The following is an 18,774-nucleotide window of genomic DNA, read 5'->3' on the forward strand; positions in this document are numbered from 1 at the left end:
TGATCATACACTCTTGCTTCTGATGACGAACTCCTACTTGGCCTTTTTGATGTACAGGTATTCTTACCAGCTTCATCAGTAATGCTTCCCTCGGCTTTCCTTTTCAGAGTCTCTAAGTCTCTCTTCATGGTGAAGAGGCTTTGGCATTTTCGGTGATAGATTCTGGGAATTCTTTTTCTCCAAGTTCTTTAGCAACATCTACAATAGGGGCACGATTTCTCACTTTGGTTGCTTCAAGTAATGTTTTCCAGGATTCATAGTCTTGAGGACTAACTAAAACAGAACATGAAAACATCTTATGTAATGTATAGTCACTGTGTTGTCACTACCAGTAATAGGTAACATTGGTAGAGGTGCTAATTTAACAACTTTTCTGAAAACATATAGTCTGAGCTATTTTCCCACCAATTTTCAAAGACAAAGCATCAATAATAAGAGAGAACCATCAGTTTGAAGTAGAAAGCTTTATTCTGTGCTATGTATAGTTTTGAAAAGTGTGTTTTGGTATGGGGTTATAAATCCAGTGATAACACACAGAAAGCTACCACCACTGCAATGCTATCACATATTTTCTAGCACTAGGGCTGTATACCTTACCAGAAATCACTGTAAGAATTATTCCCCCCAGATGGTACCGGTGGCCCAATTTGGGGTCCTGACTCATGGACTAATACTACTACAGCCTTTTAGGCAGTGTGTGTGTGTGTGTGTGTGTGTGTGTGTGTGTGTGTGTGTGTGTGTGTGTGTGTGTGTGTGTGTGTGTGTGTTCGTTTCATATATACATTATATAGAGACTTTTGAGTTGTATGGATGAATTTTTAAACATTTGTAATGCCATATGACGTAGGGGCCGAACTGGGCCATTTGGCCCATTGAATCTGCTTCGCTATTCGAACACGTCTTATGTGTTTTCGCTCTCAACCCCATTCTTCCGCCTTCTCCCCATAACCTTGGCGCTCTTACTAATCAAAAACCTATCATCCTCCGCTTTAATTACACTCAACGACTTATCTATGTTTTTTCGATTAATCTTTGATGAAATCGGTTTGACCGTGCAGTTTGCACCTGAGGAAGTTTGCTGTACGTGCGTGCACTTGCGGCGAGGATATTTCTCTGCTGCCGGCGTGCAGCATACAACTAGTTAACGGGGCGGGGTTGCCGGGCGCAGACACTTCCGTAACTTTCCCGCAGCTGGCGGGGAGTCGGAGTGGGCCAGTGGAATGTTCGGTGGCTGTTCGTAGTTTCCCAACGGGGAGAGTGAGTACCCCTCCGCTCGGCCGTGGAGATGACCAACTCGTCTACAGGCTGGAACTGCAGGGGCGGCGGGCAGCAGGACGTTGACAATCTGGCCGAACTGGAGTGAGTGCCCAAATTTAAGTTCTATTGAAGTATCTGGACCTGCAATGCTAACCTGTTTCTCTTCCCTCAGATGAGATCTGACCTGCTGGGTACCTATCTATCGCATTTTCTCTTTTTTTATTAGTTGTTTTATTTCCATCATTTGTAGTTTTATCTTGATTTGCACATTTTTTTAAAGTCTAAGTTTCAGGTTGAAAAGCCGGGGGTAAATTACCCAAGAATTACAACCTGTTTATCCCAGACTTCTAGTCTATGGTATTTTGCTTTTGGGATCATGCCTGTTAATCGTTTTAATGAAATAGTTGGTAGAGTCGTTTAGGCCAGGGGAGAGCGGGACGTCAACTCGGAGAATATTTAATTGTACAGGAGCACTTGCGGAGTCATCACCTTTTCATTTTGACTTGCCGTTTGCAACTGTTTAATTAACGCTTAATGATTCCCAACAAGGGAAAGAGATTAACAAGCCGATAATTTTTTTTAAACCTCGAATGTTTGGCTTTAATTCCAGAAGTATTGTGCAGCATCTGTGCAGAGAAATAGAGGCAGTGTTTCCGATCGAAAACGCTGGCAAGTCTATTTAAGTCAGTTTTCTGACATCTGCGGCATTTTAGTTTTGCCTGCTCATTGGCCTGCAACAATTCTAATCACTGATTTAAAATTACCCAAGTGAACTTTAAAAGTAACTCAGTTTCTCAATTCCCTTGCAAGGTGTCATGTGCCACTTCTGCAGTAGAAATCAAAGCCTGTTCTTAAATCATATTTGTTGTATTTAAAGATTATTTTTATTTGTCACGTTTATTGAAATGTACAGTAAAGTGTATAATTTGTGTCATGACCAGCACAGTCCGAGGATGTGCTGGGGGCAGCCTGCGTGCCCACAACTTACTAACCATAACCTGTACACCTTTTTGCAATCTGGGAGGAAACCAGAGCACCTGGAGAAAACCCACACAATCACGGGGAGAATGTACAAACTCCTGACAGACAGAGGCAGGAATTGAACCTGGGGCTGTAAAGCTGCGCTATTCTGCCGCCTGTTTAAAGATTTCTGACCACTTTGACGTGCTGGGTGTCATTGTGAAGCATGAGCACTGGGCTCCTGCAGTCGTGTCATTCATTATTTGCCTCTTGCTTTGCCCTCCAGATCCGCCACTTGGTTTCATGAAGTCTGCTGACCTCTATCACTAACCGATTCACCTGGTGCCTAAAGTTTTTCCAAAAGTTCTCAATGTTTTGAATGAAAGAGTATCCTAAGCAAATGACTCCTTATGACTATTTGGTTGTAGAGGCTCTTGCCAAGCCCCTGGCTTGAAATGTTTCACCCATATAGATCTGGTGTTCCCAATCATTCATTATACCATCCCCATTCCCCAGAGCCATACCAGTCTTAATCCAGCTTCCTCCAGGGCAAATCTGTGTTATTTGAGAAGGGTGGAGAAATGGTCGTCACAATTGCAGGTGCACTCTCTCCAGAGCCTTTAATAATTGTAGTAAGTCTTTGCTTTAGTACTCTAACATTGCTGTAAAGGTTTACACGTGCCTCACTAACTGAAAGCTGAACTTGCAGTTTAACTTTTGGGGAGTTGTGTGGAAGGACACCCCAGGTCTCTCAGAATACTTTTTAGCAGTCTCATCTTAGGGAAGAAAATCTTCTTTTCTATTGTACAAAAGAAAATGATAATATTTATCCTTGTATTCTAAGTGTCAGTTCTCCCCCTCTGTATATTGTTCTGTGGAACATCATGAGCAGGTTGTGTTGGTGCCTTTGTAGGTGCCCCCCCCCCCCGGTGTATCCTTAGGTGTGTTGGGGTTGTTGATGCAAACAACACGTTTCACTGTATATTTTAAGTATACCTGAATCTAAGTCTAACCTGTGTCTCTCTGCTCCCACCTCAAGGCCTGCTTTTCCACCCACCTTTGCACCATCTGTAGATACATCATACACTGTGTCTTGATTAGTGCATTGGTGCAGAGTCTGACTTGTTGAGGCTTGGTGGCATCTTTAGATACTCCTCCAGTTACACCTGAACACAACAAAATAGAGGCAGAGTTAGGCCACTCAGCTCTTCAAGCTTGTCCTACTATTCCATATGATCTTGGCTCATCTATACTGGCCTCAACTCCTCTTCTGTGCCAAATTCTCAAATCGGTCAATTCCCCAAAGTTTCATATAGTAGCTACCTCCACGTTAAATACCCTTCTGATCTACAGCCCTCCTGGAGTAGAGATCCGGAGAGCACCTCAATGAAATGAAATTAGTATACATTTCAGTTTAAATGACCAGCCCCTATTTTGGAACTGTTCCTCTCAGTTTCCTCCCTGTCAGGCTCTCTCAGGATCTTGTATACAACCCTGAAACCAAAATGTAACCCAAAAAATACAAATCCAAACTGTTTAACCTCTCTTGCCAAACCAGAAATGACATGTTGGTCTGGGTTGTATTCATTCTCAGCTCAGGCCGTCGTTTGCCTTCAATATTGAAGGCTTTCCCTCCACTGCACTGATGTGAGTGGAAACTAGACCTCAGCTAGTGGATCCTGAAGCTGTTCCTGGCATCATCCTTAGCAAATTGCTGCTCTCAAACACATTTTTCACTGTTGCTAAATGGATGATATTCTATAATGTTTAAATGGACTTTTTAAAGATGGTTAATACATTAAACCTGTAACTTGATTTAAAACATCAATACTAAGTGAAATAAAAATAAACTTGACTCTACTAAATGGTGTGAGATCTGCTGGGTCGTAATTCCTGAACGGTTGATGTTTAGGTACAAGTAATTAGGATCATTCTTTCATTGTAAGTGATCCGCAGTATAAAAATGCGGATGTTTTGATACAGGTTTTTATGGGATGCTGGTGACACTGTTCCTGGAGTACCGTTTTGGGCTCAGTAAATGCCTCTGGATGTGCCATTTAGATCAGGTGGCACACAACTTGCACAATGTAGGACCAGGAGGAGGCCAACTGCCAATATTGTGAAAGTTCAGGGCTGATCCAGTCAGCCTCTACTCCACCGTGCCATACTTTCCTTCCAATCACAAAATACTCTGCAGATGCTGGGGTCAAAGCAACACTCACAACATGCTGGAGGAACTCAGCAGGTCAGGCAGCATCCGTGGAAATGATCAGTCAACGTTTTGGGCCGGAACCCTTCATCAGGACTGAAGAGGGAAGGGGTAGAGGCCCTATGAAGAAGGTGGGGGGAGGGTGGGAAGGGGAAGGCTGGTAGGTTCCAGGTGAAAAACTTCCCTGCTTCCCCTCCCCCACCCCTTTATCTTTCCTCCTTACTGGTTTTTCACCTGGAACCTACCAGCCTTCTCCTTCCCACCATCCCCCCACCTTCTTTATAGGGCCTCTACCCCTTCCCTCTTCAATCCTGACGAAGGGTTCTGGCCCGAAACGTTGACTGATGGTTTCCATGGATGCTGCCTGACCTGCTGAGTTCCTCCAGCGTGTTGTGAGTGTTACTTTCCTCCCAATACCTGTTGACTCCTTAGCAACTCAAACATTTTTATCAATGTCTGTTTCCTATTTGGTGACTCCACCTCCACAGGTATGCATCTGGCCTCCAGGCCCTGCTCACTGTCTATATTGCGGGAGGTACATTTAGAAAACCCAGTGAGCGCTGGGGGACTAGCAGATGAGACTATTATTCCTTTTTATTTTCAGTCCATTAACCAATTCTGAATCCACGTTATATTGCCCCCAAATTCCAGGAGCCTTTGTACAGTCATAGTGTAACAGGCCCTTTAGCCCAACATGCTGACCAAGGTGCATGCCTAAGCTAGTCCCATTTGAGTATATCCCTCTAAAGCTTAGTACCTGCCCAGATGTCTTTTAAGTATTGTTATTATACATGCCTGGGCAGTTTTCCATATAGCCATCAACTCTACTGGAAGCTAGGGTAATGCGAAGCCTCTCTGCTGCCTCTATACCTCCTTCCTGGTCCAGAGCTTAGTTAAGAGCAATTATCACTTTGACTCAACTATTCATTGACTGTAATTAACACAGAAAATGCTAGCAGCATCAGGTCAGGTGACACATGGAGAGTCAATGGCCTTTGATTAGAAGTGGGAAAAGTTAGAAAGCGAACATATTTTACTTTGTAGGAGGGAAAGGTAGAGGCGATGTTAGTGGGGTGTTGAGAGATGGCCGTGATTGAAGATGATGGGTGAAAGTGAAATATGACAAACCATAGCTGAGAAGTATGAGGTAAAGGATATGATGGAAATACTCGGCAGTTCTGACAGTGTCTGGAGAGAGAACAGAGTTAACAGTCCAAGTTGATATCATTTCATACCTGAAATTTTTGAATTCATTGTGGAGACCCAGGGGCTGAAATGTGTCCCGTCAGAAGATGAGATGCCATTCCTTGAGTTTGTATTGTCCTTCTCTGAAACAGTGTAAAAGTCAGAAGCCACTGCTGGCATAGATGGGAATTGGTGTGACAGAATCAAAGTCAGGTTGATTATCACAGGCTTGTTTGACATTAAGTTTGTTGTTTGGCAAGAGCAGTATCAAGTAAAGACATAAAAAATGGTTTATTTTAAGTTTATTCCTGCCGTGCTGCCTAGCAACCCCCATTTTAACTGTAGCCTAATCCCAGGACAATTTACAATGACCAATTAACCTACCAATCGGTACGTCTTTGGACTGTGGGAGGAAACTGGAGCACCCAGAGGAAACCCTCCGGCAACGGGGAGAACGTACAGACCCGTTACAGGCAACAGCAGGATTATAAATTACAAAATAAGTAAGCAGTGCGAAAAAGAGTAACATAGACCATTCGTAAATTTGATAGGTGGCGGGGGGGGGAGAAGTTGTTCCTAAATAACTGAGTGTGCTCCTTCGGCTCCTGTACCACCTCCTCGATGCTAGTAATGAGGAGAGAGCGTGTTCTGGAGGGAGAGGGTTGTTAGTGACGGATGTCAGCTTTTCTAGACAACGTCTCTTGTGGATGTCCTTGATGATAGGCATAGTAACAGGAAAGTGGAAGCTCCAGGTAACCCTTGCAGACTGGACTGAGGATGTGCAAGATCTCACCAGGTACCAGACCTGCATTTAGTTGCTCTGTTGTAGAGTAATCCACAGCCAGGTGATCAGTGAAAGTGCTGATGTGTATAGAAATATTCCAACCCTCTTCCCCCTTTCCAAACCTGCCCCCACAATACCATTTCCCCCTTCCTAGTTATCTTGTTTTCCCTTGAGGTACCTCAATCATTCACCTGTGTCTGGGAGGGAGTTCCACTAGAGGTTTTTCCCAAATTCCTTTTTGGTTTTTGTTATGACTGAGCACCAGGTAAAACACATTTTCCTGCTTTTGACCATGTCAAAAGATTATCTCTGTCCTGTCAAATCTTTTCATAACAGATCCCAATCAGCTAGATAAGTGAACCAAAGGCTGGCAAACACTGTTCAATTCATGCAAGTGCAAGGTGCTGTGTTTTGGGAAGCCAAGCCAGCTGAGGGCTTGGACAGTGAATGGTGGACACTGGGGAGTGTTGTGGCACAGTGACTGAAGAGTGCAGAAAGGAGTATTGAATCACAGGTCCAGAACTCTGGGCTCATTGGCCGGAGCCCTAGGTCTGCGAATTTCTGCATGTCCACTGGGGTGGACAAAGGTCCAATGCATCTGAATCTGAGTCCATCAGAGGCCAAAGAATATGGAATGTCTTGCGGTTGGAGGACTGTGTATGCGTGGGTGAGAAGGAGGAATGGGGCTCATCTTGCTGCTGTTTTACTGCGTGCTGCCTTCTGTGTTGTTCTGCTGAGAGTTGTGGTTGGCGCCGTATGGTGACACTTGCGGGCTGCCCCCAGCACACCCTTGGCTGTGTTGATAGTTAACACAAATGACATGTTTCGCTGCATGTTTTGAAGCACACATAATAAATTTGAATCTTGTATCTTGAAAGTGCATTGTTTACTGTAAGTAGCATCGCAGGTAGACGGTTGTGAGGAAGGCGTTTGGTATACCGTACTGGCCTTCATCGGTCAGTGTGTTCAGCTTAAGAGCTGGGATGTTGCGTTGCAGTTAAACAGGATGTTGATGAGGCTGCATGTGGAGTATTGTGTGGAGATTTGCTCAACCCCATTAGAGGAAATATATCGTTAAGCTGTAAAGAGTAAAAAGAGGATTTCCAAGAATATGGTCAGGTCTAGAGAGCCTGAGTTATAGTAAGAGGTTGGCCAGCATGGGTCTGTATTCCTTGCAATGTAGGAGACCTTAGAGTTTATTAAAATCATGAGGGCTATGGATACAGTGAGAGCACATTGTCTCTCTTTCCCAGGGAAAAGGAACCAAAAACTGGATGGCATAAATTTAAGCTGAGGGAAAAGATTTGAATGGGACCTGAGGGGTAACCTCTTCATCTATGGTAATGAAAAAATGGAATGAGTTGATGGATGAGGCAGATAAGAAATATTTAAGAGACGTATGGGTAAGTACATGGATAGGAGAGGTTTAGAGAGATATAGTCCAAATGTGGGCAAATGAAGCTAGCTTAGTTGGGCACCTTGACTAGTACAGATGAATTGAGCCAGAGGGTCTGTTTCCATGCTGTGTGCCTCACTGGCTCTATGACAGACCTGTCTTTACTTTCTAAGCCTAGTTTCTGTATGTCTAACCTTTTGCCTTCTGGTTGTTTTATTTCTCCTCAACGTGTCCTGTGCTCAACATCTGTGGCCTCGGTCTTCTCAGTGTGATGTATAGTAACAGGGTGGAAAGGCACTGGAGATCAATAACAGGTCATTGGAAGGGAGCTGAGTTGAGCATTGGGATACATCTCCTCAAAGCTGAAGGATGAGCAATACATTCAAAATGCTGGAGGAACTCAGCAGGTGGGCAGCATCTATGGAAAGGAATAAACAGTCGATGTTTTGGGCCAAATCCTGATGAAGAGTCTTGACCCAAACTGTCGAAACTTTATTTCTTTCTGGAGGTGCTGTGGTCCCCCAGCACTGGTACAGTGGCATGCAAAAGTTTGGGCACCCTTGGTCAAAATTTCCTTTACTGTGAATAGCTAAGCGAGTAAAAGATGAATTGATTTCCGAAAGGTATAAAGTTAAAGATGACACATTTCTTTAATATTTTAAGCAAGAAAACTTCTTTATTTCCATCTTTCATTGTTTCAAAATAACAAAAAAGGAAAAGGACCCAAAGCAAAAGTTTGGGCAGCCTGCAAGACAGTACTTAGTAACACCCCCCTTGGCAAGTATCACTATTCAAAGTTCTATTCAAAAGGTTCAAAGGAACATCTAAACGAGCCTGATGCATTTTGGAAACAAGTCCTGTGGACTGATGAAGTTAAAATAGAACTTTTTGGCCGCAATGAGCAAAGGTATGTTTGGAGAAGAAAGGGTGCAGAATTTCATGAAAAGAACCCCCCTCCAACTGTTAAGCACAGGGGTGGATCGATTATGCTTTGGGCTTGTGTTGCAGCCAGTGGCACGGGGAACAAGCAAACATCACACTGACTGTAAAAAAAAAAAAGCTGAAGATGAAAAGAGGATGGCTTCTACAACAGGATAATGAACCTAAACACACCTCAAAATCCACAATGGACTACCTTAAGAGGCACATGCTGAAGGTTTTGCCATGGTCCTCACAGTCCCCCGACCTAAACATCATTGAAAATCTGTGGATAGACCTCAAAAGAGCAGTGCATGCAAGACAGCCCAAGAATCTCACAGAACTAGAAGCCTTTTGCAAGGAAGAATGGGCGAAAATCCCCCAAACAAGAATTGAAAGACTCTTAGCTGGCTACAAAAAGTGTTTACGAATTGTGATACTTGCCAAAGGGGATGTTACTAAGTACTGACCATGCAGGCTGCCCAAACTTTTGCTTCGGGCCCTTTTCGTTTTTTTGTTATTTTGAAACTATAAAAGATGGAAATAAAAAAGTTTTCTTAGCATATTAAAGAAATGTGTCATCTTTAACTTTATGCCTTTTGGAAATCAGTTCATCTTTTACCCGCTTAGCTATTCACAGTAACAGAAATTTTGACCAGGGGTGCCCAAACTTTTGCATACCACTGTATGTGCTACTCTGGATTTCCAACATCTGCAAGATCTCTTGTGTTATGAAGGATGAGTAGTCATGTTAACACAATCACTCAGGAGAAGGGCAGGTAGGTTAAGAACATTGGTAGGAAGCATTAGTGGAATGATAATTACTAAGAAGCAGCCGAAATAGTGTGGAGGCTGACACAATTGTGCAATGTGGGAGTAGTCTGCACTGGAGACAGCCTTGTTGATCTGGATGCATTCTTGCTCCCCACCCGTCACTTGTTCAGTCAGGGTAAAGCTTCCTTTTATTCAGCGAGTTGTAGCTCTCTGACTCTGAAGCCTTCAGTGGAAGGATCGAAGGTTCCTGCCCTGGTATAAAGGCCAATGTTTCATCTTTATTTTTCTTTACCCCAGTTGAAATGGATTGGCGAGCACACTTACAACTGGGTAAACGTTGTGAGACTCAAATTTCTTCTGATGTGTGAATACAGTGGGCTGCGTAGCATCGAATGGGAGTGGCAGCAAAAATCATGGTTGGGACTGGGTTTGTCGAGACAGCATGTCCAGAGGCCGGCACTCCTGATCCATTAGGGTTGGATGTGTCTGGACATCCTGCTCCAAGACCAGTAATACTGGTCATCTTTTCAGAACCTTAGGAAGTTCCAAATTGTTTTCCACAAGAAAACAAAAACAGAAATACGCTACTCGACTTCTCACCTGCCCCTCCGTTTAATATGATCGTGGCTGGCCTACCCCAGAGCTCAACAGTTCCTTTGTGCACAGTTCCACAATATTTAAGATAATTGATCTACCTCCACTTTGAATGGAGTACACTTTACAGAGTAGTAGGAACAATGCAGCCAATTCATTCACAGTAAGATCCCATAAACAGTAAAAAAAACAAGTGACTGGGAATTTATTTTTGAGGAACATTAGCTGAAGATAAATATTAGCCCAAGAAAGTAAGCAGTTTTTTGGCGTGTGCAGTCACAGGAACCTCTATCTATGTTTTTTTTGCTTATTGGCTGAAAATGGCACTGAAGCAAACTGTGGTTACAGTGAGCAGAGTTTATTAGGAAAGATTGAGCAGGTTGTGACATTTTGTGTTTCTTTGTAAACCAGCTGGTGGGTTTTGGAGTGTATTTAAAGTTATGAAGGGAATAAACAAGGAGAACATGTATCTGCTAGTGAAGAAACCCAAATATGATGCAAATAATATAGGCTGTGAAGAAATGCTTGTTGCACCTCCTCCCGTAAGCTTTCCCACACTGCATACAGTGCAGACTGTTCGTGTGGCTATTTAACAGGAAACATGTCTGGTGATTCAAGGAGGAAACTGGGAAGTTCTTGCACCAGGAAGATTCTAGATTGTTTGTTGTCATTCTTCAGTACACAAGTGTAAAGGAGAGTAAAATGATTGTTACTCGAGATCTCATGCACCAATAAAAATAACACGAAGCATAAAGAACACAATAGTTTTTGTGTAGTCCTGACGAAGGGTCTCGGCCTGAAACGTCGACTGTGCTTCTTCCTATAGATGCTGTCTGGCCTGCTGCGTTCCACCAGCATTTTGTGTGTCTTGCTTGAATTTCCAGCATCTGCAGATCTCCTCATGCTTGTGAATTATTGAAAGATTATTACCCTGGTATTGCATCTATACCACTTGTGTCTACACAGTGCAGGCAGATTTCAGTTTACTGAAGACCATTGAATGATAGACAATTTACAGCAGAGAATCAGGCCTTTCGGCCCAACTACCATGTGCAATGTTTCCACTCCAGAAGAGTTCTATTGCTCTCCAGCTCCCTCTAACCCGTAACTTTTTCTCCTTCGTCTATATTGCTCTCAAACCTGCCCCCATGTTCACCTTGACTTCCCCAATGGGGGAGATTTCACATCCTCTCCACTCTGTGCAGAGGACATTCTCCTGAATTCTCTGTATGTTTTATTGGTATATATCTGACGTCAAAGGTCACAGGTCTAGTGAAGCCTTAACATATGTCTTTTAAATATTAAAGGCTGCTCACACACTATCGCTGGCTTCTTTCTAAGCTATTGGTTTTCCTCATAGTGGTACTCTTCCCTGTCTCATTTTTACTCTATTGCCAGTCCACTAAGGCCCCTCCCTAACCTCGAAGGATTAAAAAACATTACTGGCATTTGCAAAGATTTTCCTAAGTTCTGTTGTAACCAGGAAGACTGTCTCAAAATCTAACTAGGTGCCTGTATGAGTCAGCACTGAAAGCCCCTGAAGTCCCAGCTGGCAGCAGGCGCCACAGCGACAGTGTGGGGCAGGTGAGACTGTAGTTTGCTCATCACTGTGTCAGTGCTGCAAGAGCAAAGGGGGAAATTGGCACACCTAGTAAACAAGGGTTCAAGCAGATGGATCAACAGGAGAGCTTCCCCTTTCGAAACCTTGGAATTTCCAGTGCCAGAGTTTGCAATGAGTGCAGGGAAAATGCCTGTTTAAATAGACAATAGCAACTCACTTAGTGGGGGAGGGGGTGGGGGGGGGAAGAAAATCTTCCTGCGTCAATGTAACTAAAGTCTTGATAAGCACAAATGATGGGAGCTGTGAATCTGCATGTTATGGGCAGGGAAAGAGTAGGATTCCTCTAGTACCCTTTTAAAAAGCATTTTAAAATTCTTTCAAAATATCCTTTTCTGGGAAGTTAAGCTGGAAAGAGTGCAAAATATGATTTATGAGATTTTTTGCCTGGATATAAAGGCCTTAATTATAGAATATAGTACTAAGTTTCGTAAATCCAAAGCATAAAATTGGAAGAAAAGCAAGGGTTCTCATTTTTACTTTAAGCGAGGTGCACATTTGACGTGGTAGTGTTGTGAAGTATGCAACTCACTTATTTTTACATGCAATCTGTAATGAGTTATTTAAACAGGAATGCTGAATAAAACAATATATTTACAATATTACTCAAATATTACTGGACTATTAAATACACAACACTCTTCCCTACTTATCTATAAACTCCAACTCAGTAGAGAATGCATTTCAAGATTATATACGTAAAATATATATAACAACTGCTAATACAGACATCCACAGCGTAGTAAGTTTTATATTATCCCATTCAGGCCTAAAGATTGGAGGCTTTCTCACTCTTGTGGGATAACATCTTTACTGATGAGGGGCATCACTCTGCTTGGCAATTGGGATTGATGGCTGTGAAACAGTCTGTGGTTCTGGGGCCTTCTCTGTGGTGGTTGTAGGATTTGACTCTGGGACTGCAGGAAGTGATTTTGACAGTTCTGCACATCTTTCTTCTGGATGTGATAGCATCCCAAGCAATGCATGGCAAGCTTTACTGGACAATGTGGATCATAATGTGTCAGTACAGTGTCTGATGCCACCATTTTCTGTACTTTTTGGAAAGCCATTTCATGCTGCTTTGTCCATTGCCATTTCTTCCCAATCTGTAGCAATGGGTTCAAGGGGTGGCACACAGTAGCCGGGTTTGGCAGGAACCTGTTAGAGTAATTGACAAATCCTAAAAATAACTGCCACTGTGACGCGTCCTGTGGTCTTGGTGGAATGCACTGCTGCTTGAATTTTCTGAGCACACTTGTGTAATGTTGTGGTGCTTAGTTTAAAGAATTCACACTTGTTATGTCATGCTCTGAACCCATAACCTTCTGATCTTTTTAACACTGTCTTGAGATTTTGGAGATGTTCCTTGTCATCTTTACCATTAATAATGATGTCTTCCGGGTAACGCTGAATGCCTGGGCAGCCTGGTCCATTTCTGCCAGAGTGCAGATGCTACTCCAAAAATAAACCTATATTAGTGATAAAGCCCTTTGTGAGTATTTATAACCATGACCATAAAACCATATAACAGTTACAGCACGGAAACAGGCCATCTCGGCCCTTCTAGTCTGTGCCGAACTCTTACTCTCACCTAGTCCCGGTGAGAAACACTTCAGACTCTTCTTCCATCTTCATTTGTAGGGAGGCCTCAGCTATGTCCACGTTGCTGAAGTGTTTTCCTCTGAAAAAGTTTGCTTAACTATCCTCTATCACAGAGGGTATTGATCTACTTTCAGTACTGGTTTAATGGTGACCTTAAAATCCACTCACACTTGGAAAGAATTCTTTCAGCTTTCCTGTGAACCGGCGACATTATCACGGATGGTATAAGGAACTGAACGGGCTTTGTATAACTTGGGTGTGTCATTTTCATTTAACACTATTTTACCCTTGATATGTTTGAGTTTTCCAACGCCATCCTTGAACACTGTTGTGGCATCATCCAGTATCATCTTAATTCATTTTCAGTTGACTCTACTGTAGGGGACATGTGGATGGATCTCCAATCAAGTTGTAGTTGTCTCAGTCAATCATGCCTCTCAATGCTGGCCTTCCTATTTTTACAGCATACAAGCCCAGAGTGGCTTGTTGGTTTTGTATTTCACTGTAATTCCTATGTCATTCCCATAGGAATTATCTCTTTCCCCCATACAATTTCTTAGTTGAAGATCTTTGAAATATTGTTCAAACTTATTTTGTGGAATGAATGAAACAGTCGAGCTAGTGTCCAATTCCATTTTAATTAATTTGCTGTTTACTTCTAGTGTAAGCCATATCTTGTCTCTAGTTAGTTTTCACGCTGTAAATCTCAAGACCACACAGTCCTGTATCACTTATTACTATCAACTTTTTCCTCAGCAACATGCAGATTGGTGCTGTTTTTGAAACTGCAACTTGACTTTTTATCTTCATCTCTTCCCTGTGCAGTCCATTTATTTTTGGCTACCCTACATTCTCTTTGTATGTGCCCTACTTCGTTGCATTTTCTAACTTGTTGCATTTTCACCTTTAGAACTGCATTGTTATGCAAGTCCCTGCCACAACAGTAACACAATTTGTTCGGCCTGGCTGGTTTCTGTTTAAACATTGCAATTTTGTTTATGCTCACATTCGTTCCTGACTGCAAATCAATTGCTTCTCTGTCTGCTGTTTCCATTAATATGGCAATTTCAACTGTTCTTTTAAATGTAAGCTGATTAACTTTGAATAGTTTCTTTTAAGATTCCGCAAATTAAACAATCTCCTCAGTGCATCATTAAGCCCATCATTGAACTGACAATGCTCAGAAAGTCTCTTCAATTCAACCATATGCATGGAAATGAACTCCCCGTCCTTTTGATTCTGCTTATGAAGTCTAAAATGTTCTGCAATCAACAATAGTTTTGGTTCTAAATGTTCCTACTTTACTTTATGATATCTTCAATGCTCAGTTTGGCTGGTTTAGTTGGAGCAGACAAAGTTCAAAGCAAACTGTATGCTCTAAACCCAACACACTCAGCAAAATTGGTACTTGTTTCTCATTGTCTATTCCATTTGCTTTCAAATATTGCTCTCGAGTCTCTTGGTATACGAAATCCAGTTAACTCCTGCACAATCAAACACATCAATCTTTCTGATATAGCCAGTCATTTCTGCTCTTTATTTAAATTTATGATTATTTTCACCCTATACTTGCTGTTTATGAACCCACAAATTTGTCCATTTTCTGCCTTTTTAAAAAAAAAATTCAACGATGTCTGTCCCTTCTGAAGAATGCGTCCGGTGATTTTGTTTTTTCAGCTTAAATGTCTTGCTGTGCTTTTTTTTTAATAAAAACTTCAACATCTCGCTGCACTTTAGCAGGTAGATAGCCATCTCGGGTTCATTTCAGATGTTCTCTTTGCCACTGTTATCTTTAGTAACTCCAAAATATAAAACCAATTGGAAAGAAAACAGAGGAATCTGGAATCTGAGTCTAACTTTGTTTTTACTTTAAGCGAGGTGCGCATGTATGATGTCATGATGCCTGCAATTCACATATTTTTACGTATAACCCATAATGAATTATTTAAATGAATAAGAATCCTTTATCAAACAATATATTTGCAATATTACTCAAATGTTACTGGAATATTAAATACACTACAGATAAAACACAAGGATTATTGATGAAGAGCTATTATCAGTACCCTTCAGACATTGTCTGGCAGGAGTCATTAGTCGCATAATTAGGATTTCCGATGTGCAATAGCTGCTCATTTGACCATCCACCACCTGCTTTCTTAGCTTCACGTGATCCTGATCGGCGGGGGTGGTTTTGCAAAACAGGTGTTACACCTTTCCACCTTGTAAAGCCACTGTCCAGAAGAAGGCAATGGCAAAACATTTCTGTAGAAAAATTTGCCAAGAACAATCAGGGTCATGGAAAGACCATGAATGCCATGTAATCCAACATGGCACATGACAGATGAACAAACACATCACAGCTACTGTGTAGCGGCAGGGTAGTGGGGGAATCAATGTTTAGGGGGTTAGTTGGGATACGGCAATGGTCCTGGATGGCTACAGGCTGTTGAAGTTGCATTTATTCAGGTAATTTCATGACAGTCAACTACATAATCATCCACGTCTGTAGGATAGTCATCTGTAAGACAAGTCAGTCTTGACTCATAGATGATGAAAGTCTTCGGGGAATTGATGGTAAATCACTAGTCACAAGATACCTAGCCTCTTGACTACTCTTGTGTCTGGTCCTGTTGAGTTACTATTCAACAATAATCCCGAGGGCATTGATGGTGGGGAACTCATTTGATGTTAATGGCATTGAATGTCAAGGGTAAGTGCTTAGAATCTCTCTTCTTGGAGAGAAATGCAGTGGTCACTTTCCCTACATGACTCTCCATAGTAGCTATGTCAGAATGCCCTGTTAATCATTTACTGATGTTGACTGGGGAGCAAATGTTAAAGAGCTTTCAAGTCATAGTGTTAGAGAAGTACAGCACAGAAGCAGGCCTTTTGGCCCATTTAGTCTGTGCCAGACTATCTAAACGGCCTGCACCCAGATCATAGCCCTCCATACCTCTACCATTCATGCACCTACCCAAACTTCTTTTAAACATTGAAATCAAGCTTGCACGCCCCACTTACGTTGGCACTGATTCTACACTCTCGCAACCCACAGAGTGAAGAAGATTTCACTCCTGTTCCCCTTAAACCTTTCACCTTTCACCCTTAACCCATAATCGTTAGTTGTAGTCCCATGTAACCTCAATGGAAAAAGCCTTCTTGCATTTACCCTATCTATATACAGCTCATAATTTTGTATACCTCTATCAAATATCCCCTCAATCTCCTGTGCTCAGTACATTGATTTATAAAGACAAATGTGCCAAAAGCTCTCCTTACAACCCTATATACCTGTGACACCACTTTCAATAAATTATGGACCTGTTTTCCCAGAGCATTTTGCTCTGCCACACTCCCCAGTGCTCTGCTGTTCAGTGTGTAAGACCTACCCTGGTTTGTCCTCCCAAAGTGCAACACCTCACACTTCTCTGCATTAAATTCCATCTGCCATTTTTCAGCCCATTCCACCAGCTAGTCCTGAACCCGCTGCAAGCTTTGATAGACTACTTCATTGTCCACTACACGCCCCACCAATCTTGATGTCATCCACAAATTTGATGATCTAGTTAATTGCATTATCATCCAGATCATTGAGTATAGATGACAAACACCGACAGATCCAGCACCAATTCCTGTGGCACTCCACTAGTCACAAGCCTCCAGTCAGAGAGGTGATCACCTACTACCACTCTACGGCTTCTCCCATAAAGCCAATGTCTAATCCAATCTACTACCTCATCGTGAATGCCTATTTGATCAACCTCCTATGCAGAACCTTGTTAAGTGTCTTGCAAAAATCCATGTAGGCAACATCCACTGCATTGCCTTCATCCTCTTTCCAGGTAACTTCCTCAAAACTCTTAAGATTGGTTAGACATGACCTAACACGCACAAAGCCATGCTGACTCTGCTAATCAGTCCATGTCTGTCCAAGTACTCATAAATCCAATCCCTTGTAATACCTTCCAATAACTTTCTCACTAATGTCAGACTCAATGGCTTACAATTTTCTGGTTTATTTTTCGACCTCTTCTTAAACAGCAGCACAACATTAGCTATCTCCAATCCTCCATTATCCCATCTGTCACTAAGGATGATTTAAATGTCTCTGCTGGGGTCCCTGCAATTTCTGCACTTGTCTCCGACAGGTCTGTGGGAACACCTTGTCAGGCCCTAATTTGCCTCAAGACAGCAAATACCACCTCCTCTGTAATCTGTACAGGGTCCATGACCTTGTTGCTGTTTTGCCTCACTCCTTCACGTGATCCTGATCAGCTGGGGGAGAGGGGGCTAAGCAGGTGCTCCACCTTTCCCAAATGTGACCTGTGGGTTAGCGGATGGAAGCAGCACCTTCCACCTCCTTTGGTAGAGGCGTATCCCCACTCCATCACAGTATGTACCATCTACAAAATGTAATGTAGTTACTTTCCCAGGGTATTTCATCAGCATCTCTCAAATATTCCACCTCTACCGGCCATAAGACGAGCAACAGGTGCAGTAGAACATCTTCATCTGTAGGTTCCCTTCCAGCTCACTCCACCGTCACAATCTGGGCACTTACCACCAGTTCTTCATTCATCCTCACTGGGTCAAAATCCTTGAACTCCCACTCCAACATCACCATATGAGCTTCTTCAGCAGAACTGTGCCAGAGCAAGGTCAGTTACAGATGGTTAGTCAATGTTGATCTTCTCAAAGACCCTGTTACCTTCTCCACCTCTGACCTTCATCACTTCCAATTTTAATTCTTCTACCATTAACAACTAAGCCTTTAACTATCAAAGCCCCAGTTCCTTTCCCAAACCTCTTGCATCTCTCAATTTTATTCTCAATTCCTTAAGAAAGAGGCCATTCTGCCCATTAAGTGGGCTAACTTAGTTCTATTCCCCAACTTATTCACCTGTATCTTTTTTCTCCCACATAACTGCCCCCAATTCTTCTGCAATCAACTTAAAACATGACTTACAGTGGCCAATTAACTTACCTGCTGGTCTTTGGGATGTGGATGGAAACTGGAGCACTTGGAGGAAATGCACAAAGTTACTAGAGAGGATGCAAATGCCACACAAACTGTGCTTGAGGTCAGGATCAAACCTGGGTCTTTGGAGCCGTGTGGTAGGAGCACTGATCATTATATCACCCTACCCTCTTTCGCATAGTGCTCCGTAAAACCCACCTTCTGGTCCCGTGTCCTAAAATATCAATCTGTATGAACATTTACTTTGCAAATACTCCAGTAACATTTTGTTTGTCTAAATGAAGTTCTTGTCTACTAAAATACAATAGTGACCACAGGCTAGAAGAGAGAGTCAGAGAGTAATGCAGCATAGGAACATGCTGACCGAGCTATCCCATTTTCAAGTGTTTGGTCCATTTCCCTTTAAACCTTTCCTATCAATATACTTATCCAATAATGTTTCAAATGTCTTTAATATGCCTGCCTCAACTACTTCCTCTGGCAGCTCATTTCATGC

At 42.4% G+C, this 18,774-nt stretch overlaps 1 protein-coding gene across 1 annotated transcript in view; it reads left to right on the forward strand.

The window, feature by feature from the left end:
• Positions 1 to 1,186: 1,186 nt before the first annotated feature.
• Positions 1,187 to 18,774, forward strand: part of dapp1 (dual adaptor of phosphotyrosine and 3-phosphoinositides) — a 92,620-nt gene continuing 75,032 nt past the window's right edge. The window contains exon 1 of the mRNA XM_063046911.1: positions 1,187 to 1,359. Coding sequence (XP_062902981.1) covers positions 1,286 to 1,359 — 74 coding nt within the window. The 5' untranslated portion in view covers positions 1,187 to 1,285. The remainder of the gene's footprint in view (positions 1,360 to 18,774) is intronic.

Source organism: Mobula hypostoma, chromosome 4 (genome assembly GCF_963921235.1).
Source record: "Mobula hypostoma chromosome 4, sMobHyp1.1, whole genome shotgun sequence".
Classification (NCBI taxonomy): domain Eukaryota; kingdom Metazoa; phylum Chordata; class Chondrichthyes; order Myliobatiformes; family Myliobatidae; genus Mobula; species Mobula hypostoma.